The sequence below is a fragment of the Ochotona curzoniae genome, unplaced genomic scaffold (assembly GCF_017591425.1).
Source record: "Ochotona curzoniae isolate NIBS_2020 unplaced genomic scaffold, NIBS_Ocur_1.0 contig_1014, whole genome shotgun sequence".
Classification (NCBI taxonomy): domain Eukaryota; kingdom Metazoa; phylum Chordata; class Mammalia; order Lagomorpha; family Ochotonidae; genus Ochotona; species Ochotona curzoniae.
The window spans coordinates 40,893,247-40,900,488 of record NW_024464920.1 but is presented as its reverse complement, the minus strand read 5'-3'; the positions used below and the strand labels follow the sequence as shown (position 1 = coordinate 40,900,488).

Here is a 7,242-nt window from a genome sequence, read left to right as displayed (position 1 = left end):
CCAGGTCCTTGTGCAAACCCTCTCCCGACTATATACCTTGGGAAGGTGGCTCGGAGGTGGGGCGCCTGCCTGCACACGTTTTTCTCACACCAGCACTGACTTCTGTCTCCCAGGCACACGTCACCAATAGACACCTTTAGCCAAGGACACAGAATCCCGTCTACATTCGACAAAAGCATTGAGTCCATTTTACTTTGTTCTTTTTTTTTTTAAATTAGGTTTTAGGCCATCATAAAGAAAACATGAACACAGAACAAAACACAAGGAGAACAATGGTCCCTCATTTTAAAAACACAGTGATGGCTTGTCCCCCGCAGGGGCAATCTTTCTCACTTAAGGGAGAAGTGGGAGGAAAGGCTGGTTGTGGGCAAGGCGGAGAGCCTGCATGACAGAGGTTGGACAGACACAGAACTCTCAAACTCAGGGCAATGATGGGAGTTCTTATTTCACAACTGAAAATTCCTTTTACGAAAGTACTCCTGTTTGCTATAAACCAGATGGGGACCATAAGACTCTTCCCCCTGTCCCCCAGGGAAGTTAGGGGGTCGGTTGTTTTATCCTCAAAGATCTTAACCATGTCATCCTGTCCCCCCGCCCCCCCACTGTGTTCAGGAAGGTGATTAGCCAGCGTGTCTGGCTGTGTAAGGCCAGGAAATGCTACCACCTCCCCAAGGGTCAGGGGGTGAATCTCAAGGTGCCACAGACTTCCAAGGCTCTGAAAACAGCCCACAGGAACCGACCTCACTTGTTTTCATGAAGCTGTCAGGCCCTCACTTCCTGGGGTCCCTGGGACCCCATGTGTGGAGATGCTATGTAACTATTTCATTAGGAGAAGCTCCACTTCCAGCGTCCCTGGCAGGAACCGTCCCGGGGACAGCTAAGGGCCATCAGCAGGCTTGGGGACACACCTTGCCTAGATCTCACTCCAGCCAGGACAGGGCTGCTGTATATTCCCTTCAAGAAGGGAAGAGGGCTTGGAAGAGGTGTCAGTTGCCCCCTGGGATCCACATCTCCCATTAGGGAAAATCACTTGCTTGCTGAGATGTGGTGGTTTTTGTTCCTGGAGCTTGCTGGGAGCTTTGATACAATTTTAATAGTTTCTGTGAATAAATTAATCTTTGCTTGTTTAGAAGATTCTCACCCTTTCACCCTATGCTGCACGAGAAACAAAACAAAGCAAAACCCACCCGCACCCCATCCCACCCACCCCTATTATTACAGCTATTATTATTATTTATGTACAGTATCAGCTACCAACTCATTCACCAGCTGTAAGAGGGACCTGGCTCAAACTTCAGTAGAGAAGTGTCAGAAATGGCTAGAAAAAGAAGCAGGTGAAGATGGTCATTAGCAAGGTGCAGGGGCTGGGGAGCCCTCAGCCTTCTGGGGGCATGGGAGTGTAGGCAGATTAGGACCATGGAAGGCTGTCCCTGCTGCTTGGCCATGGTGGTCACGAGGTGCCAATGGTCTCAGCCTTCTGGAGGACATGGGAGCTGGTGTGTGTGCAAGTGCATACAAACAGTTCACTTCTGATGTCCCCAAAGAGTAGCACGCTAGACCACAGCAAGTCCCCGATTGTAAACATTGCTTTTTTTTTTTTCACGTGGCAGGCAGATGACACCACTTCCAAATGGGGATCCAGGGTGCTAAACTAAAGACAGGCACTTGATCAGCATTTTCCTTTGCCTCGCCCAAAGCAGACATCACTAATCAAGCTCAGCACTCTTCCATGCAGTGTGTCTGAAGAATCAGTTGTGAGGCTGAAAGGAAGACACTCAATAAATAGGAGCAGGCATGTGATAGGATTGGTTTTTGTCATCTTTTGCACTAGACAATAATTTGGATCACTGGGCAATGAGTCTGGAATCAGTGACCATGTGCCTGATCCGAGGGTCTGGGTTTCAGATTCAGGCCAGGGACCTTCTGGGTTGCTCCTGAAGGGTCCTCACCTGATGTGACATCCATGAATGTCAGGGCGTTGCTGCAAGCGATGTGTCCGTATAAAGCTTCTGGAGCGCCAAGATTGCTGGGTTTTTGCTCAATGCTTCATGTGTATGGCCTGGAATATGCTAGATCCTCAATAAATACTCATCCATTATAAAGCAACAGCCGCTTCACTGCAACTGGCACTGCCAGTTACAAGTGGCTGCAAAAACAAAACAAAACAAAAAAACAAAAACCCAAAGTCTGTTCTATCACTGATGGAAAAAAGTTGCTACACTCACCTCTCCTCTTGGGTTTTTTTTTTAAATCACATTTCTTTAGTGCAAAGGGCTTTAGAGCCCACTGAAGCAAAGTCAGGAACAAATCCCTGGCATAGATGCCTCCTGACAAGCGCAGTGCCAACCTGACTATCCCGAGAGGAATTCCCGGCACGTGGGCACCCAGCACACTGTCGCTCTAAAAAGAGAGGTTAGTAAGGAGCATGCTCACATCCCCGGACATGCAGGAGCGAGCAAAGCAATGGAAGGCAGATTTCTTCTGGAAAGGCATGAGGCGTGCGCTGCCGCCACACCCGGAGAGAAAGCGCTATGGAGACTGTTTAAATAACTATAAATAATATTAATTAGAATGTATGGAATACACAGTTCATGGAATTCACCAGAACACCAGGAAACCGTTGACAGTGTTGCAGCGTTCACTTCTAAAACAAGGACAAGCCATCCTCTTTCTCCCGCGGGGGACACTGTTCTTCCCCACGCGGGAGTTTAAATAATTCTCACCATGCTGCTCGCAGCATCACTCCCCTCCCGCCCCTCCCCAGAGAAATCTTAATTTACAAAATAACCCAGGATCCATAGACTTCTTCTGAGAAATAAAAATCTTAAATTAAAAAACAGACCCAAACCAAAGACCCAACAACCACGAATCTCGCCCTCTTCCTCCCTCGCTCCCCGCCGGGCCCGGGGTCACTCCAGTTTCAGGTAGCTTGGCACTGAGTAATTGAACATTAAAAAATCCAGTTTGTAGACCTCGTAGAGCTGCGTCTGGTGCTCTGAGCTGATGTTCTGGAAGAACTCTGTGGTCATTTCATCAGTAGTTCTCGTGGACTTGGCGTAGGTGGGGAACTTAAGGTAGCCGCCCACGCCTGCCAGCTGCAGGACGTAGTTGGAGTCCTCCTCCAGCGTCTCGTACTTGCCCACGAGGTCGTAGTGGATGTGGCAGGGGTGGCAGAGGGAGAACACGGTCTGCCAGTGTTCGTTGAAGGGTTCCTCCCGCTGCGTGTGTGGGTCGATGAGATAGGCCACAAATTCCTCGAACTTGACGTCATCCCCTTTGCGCAAGGCCTCCTGCGTGGCGTTCTTGCGCTGCCGTTTGATGATCTTGGTGCCGTAGCGCTTGTGGAAGGAGGTGTTGTACTTCTGCGTGAACTTGTTGCGGTAAGCGGACACCAGCCTCTCGAAGGGCTCCCGCACGAACAGGAACTTCATGTAGCTTTTCAAGCGGTGGTTGATCTCGGGGATGCTGTACTGATTCAGGGTCTTGAGGTTGGCGGACACGTGGGCCTCGTTAGCAGGGATCTCCATGGGGTCGCTGTACTTGCCCCGCCCGCTCAGGACCATCATGAGCCGCTTCCAGTTGGTGCACGCCACCTTGGGCACGTAGCAGTAGATGAGCTCGTGGTCCTCATCCACCACTAAGTGCTTCAGGTCGTTGGGGGTCAGCACCCGCCGCTTGCGGCTCACAGCACTGTTGGCCCGGCACGTGTCTGCCACCTGGTCCCGCCTCATCTGGTGCAGGACAGCGGCGTTGGAGAGCTCCAGCTGTAGAGGGGACACAAGAGGAATGAGAAGTCAGGATTTGTCTAGGACCCCCTCAGGGGATTGCTGATCTGTCCGTTTGAACTTGTATCCAAACCTCCTGCTGGGCACAAAGGGAGTTAGAATGCAAGTTGCTCCTGGTTCAGGAGTACCAAGCAGAGAGCTGGTGACCCCATGGAGGCCACAGGACAGTTCCTTGGAATTGTCCTCAAGCATTCCTCAGCCTGGAACCTGTCTGGGGTTCTCCCCCCTGCTCCTCTGCTGGGACAGACTTGGCAATGCTTCAAAGCCCAATGCATTCTTGTGCCACCCAAATTTAAGACTCGACACTTGCTCTGAACACCACAGCATGGAGAATCCCTCCTCCCAATCTACCTCGTGCTTTTTTTCCCATGGCCTGTAGCTGTGTGCTTCTCAGGGGCTTGGGACCACTACCACCACTGCCATCCCCAGGCCAGGCTCTGGGGACTGTTGGGCTCAGAGAATGCAGGGGGAGCCAGGAGATCCCCCCGATCTGATCTCCAGGTCAGTACAGCCCAGGGCTGGGAGGTGACCCAAGCAGTTAGCTAGTCTCGCGCTTCTAGTTTATTCTAGAATGTTCCGCATGCAGGGCAACAGGATGGCACTGAGTGAGGAGCACGGATGAATTCACGGGGGCCCTGTGGGTGTCCTGGTTGCACTGCACCCTGCAGTCCAGTTCTGTTTGCTCCTCTCAGGGTCCCCAGCATAGCAGTGTTGGCAACCATGACAGTGGCTGACAGTAACTAACAAGCTACTCTGTGGGAATCATGAGTGATTTCAATGCATGGTGTCAGGGTGGGCGACTGGCAAAGCAGTAATGTCTACTGACCGTAGCCATATCCCATGTCGGGGTGCCTGAGCACCCGCACCAGCTGCATTCCTAATGCCAGCTGCTTGCTAGTGCACACCTCAGGAGGCAGGAGATGAAGGGCTTGCACCCTCGTCACTCAACCTGGCAGACCCATGATGAGTTCCCAGATCCTGGCCATTTGGAGAGCAAACCAGCAGATGGAAGACCTCTGTCTCTCCGCCTTTTCTTTCCTTTTTATTTCTTTTAAATTTAATTTTATTTAGAAGACCGAAAATCTTCCATCCCATGGTTTGCTCTGCAGATGATCATAACTAAGCTGATCTGAAGCCAGGGGCTTCTTGCGGTTTTCCTATGTGCGTGCAGGGGCCCAAGGACTGGACCCAACCCACGTAGATGCAGGGGCCTAAGGATAGGCCATAAGCTGGATCAGAAGTGGAACAGCCAGGACTAGGAATGGCATCCATATGGGATGCCAACCCTGCAGACAGAAGATTAGCTTACACCACCTCTGGGCTAGCCCCACTGCCTTTCAAATTAAGAGGAAAAACAAAGTCCACCTAGACAGAGTTTGTCTAGTCTTGCAGCAATTCTCTGAACTAAATTCCATCACCGCCCAGAAGCCTGAACATTCAAGGAAGGATGTGAACCAAGACAGAATGCCAATACTGTGAAACATGTCCAACTCTGAGAGCAGCAAGGTGATGCCTTGGCTACTTTGGCCTCAAAGACAGTTGGCAGATATTTGAGAGGAGTTGCCAGGACACCACTGCAGTGCACAGCCCTTGAAGCTGGACACTGACATTCATTTTCTACCAGGAAGTAGAGTCCATTTCTGCCACCCAGAGCCTGGCTTTGACACGTTCTAACAGAACGTCCTGGAGACAATGACAAACAAGTGCTGGCTCTTGTCTGAAGGGCAGGGCGGTCCTTGCCCTGCTCTCTTGGAAAGCTGACCAGAGACAGACATGCCATGACGCAGCTCTGGCTTCCAGGAGGCTGAGCAGGCTAGGGACATCCCAGCCACCAACAAGGGGTGACCATACTGTGTGTCACCAGCCAAAGGGCCGCAAGTGCCCACCTGCATGCTGGTGGAAACAACACCATCACTGTGTGCAGCCACTCAGTTATGGGGTGGAGGCTGTTACCTAGCAACGAGGCACGGAAACAGGAGGGCTGGCAAGGGTGGTAAGGACATGACGCTGGGACTGTTGGCTGGAGTAAGAGCAGCGTATGTCAGGTTTCCACTGGGTAAGACTGTGCTGGCCTAGGGAACCTTCCTGAGCTGGGAATCACTGGCAAGGTCCTGCACACCAGTGACTCACAGGCCCGATGCCACCCTGAGGCAGACTGTCCTCCCTGTGGAGGACCGAGTGAGAGTCGTGCCCCTGCAGAGGGGCCTGGCCTCCCAACCTCTGCATCTCTGATCGCTTGGCAGGCCTGATCATCCTTCACCTTGGTGTCCTTGTCTTCTCAGTGGAGGAAACCACTCCCATGCCTTGTGCTGGCCTGAAGATGGCAGGGATTGGAGCTTCTAGAAAGATCTAAACATGGTAGCCACACATTCTTTCTTCCTTGCCTCTTGAGGCATACCAGAGTTGAAAGAGGTGTGTGGTTTGGCTGATGGGCTAGGGACTTGGTCCTGGATGGTGTTGGGTGGAACACAGTTCCTTCTGGGGTGCCTAACAGGTGGTTCCTCTGTTCTGAGGCCTGTAGAGAATCTCCCAGCGTGGCTGAGATGCACTAAATAATGGCTCAAGGTCAAATCCTCTTGAAGAGGCAGCACTGGGACTTGCACCAGATCTGGTGACTCCGGCTCCTGTACTTTCACACTACACTATTGGTGAAATTGGTGAAGTAAACATCCATTGAATGAATGAATGTCTTAAGGGGAACTGGATAAGTAGGGCTCTAGCTAAAAAAATGTTACTGCTCACAGATGTCAAGAAGGTCTTTAATCAGGGCTGTATCAGGGTAAATAGTCTCCCTCCCCTACATTCCCACCCACCCTAGCTTCAGAGTGTGACCTTTCATTTGGAAACGACATTTCTGCAGATGGAGTGACAATGAGGTCATCCTGGATTAGGGTGGGCTCCGAATTCAGTGACTCATGTCCTTATAAAAAGGAAAATGGACACAGAGAATGCCAGGGCAGGACCAGGCTGGAGTGCTGTGTCTGCAAACCCAAGAATGTCAAGGTCACTGGCAACCACCACCAGATTTTGAAAGAGGCAAGGAAGGATCCAGAAGTGTCTAGAAAGAAGCAAGGCTCTATCCCTAGGGTCTTCAGGGAGAATGTAGTCCTGCCACATTTCAGAATTCTAGCTCCCACAACTGAGAGAGAATACATTTCCAGTATCTCAAGCCACCCAGTTCTGGACCATTTGTTGTAACAGCCACAGGAAACGGATCCTGGAGTAATTTAGTTACCATGAGCAAGTGGGCACGAGGAGACAGCACTACAGAGAAGAAGAAAAGTACATAGGGACCTGAGTAAATAAATAGGGGATTTGAGGTCAGCTGACCTGGCCACGACCTTGAGAGCAAGCCTTCATGCTCTGAGCATCCTCTCCTTGTGCTGCCCCCAGGGGGATGGCACGGCCTCCTCTGTGGGGTGCAGAGGTGCGGTTTGGCAGTTAGTGAGGTTGAGTC

At 51.3% G+C, this 7,242-nt stretch overlaps 1 protein-coding gene across 2 annotated transcripts in view; it reads right to left on the bottom strand.

Annotated features, from left to right (window-relative positions):
* Nucleotides 1-1,826: 1,826 nt before the first annotated feature.
* CHST11 (carbohydrate sulfotransferase 11) overlaps nucleotides 1,827-7,242 on the bottom strand; it is a 208,707-nt gene continuing 203,291 nt past the window's right edge. For both annotated transcript variants that reach the window (XM_040984735.1, XM_040984740.1), the window contains exon 3: nucleotides 1,827-3,764. In XM_040984735.1, coding sequence (XP_040840669.1) covers nucleotides 2,910-3,764 — 855 coding nt within the window. In that variant the 3' untranslated portion in view covers nucleotides 1,827-2,909. The remainder of the gene's footprint in view (nucleotides 3,765-7,242) is intronic.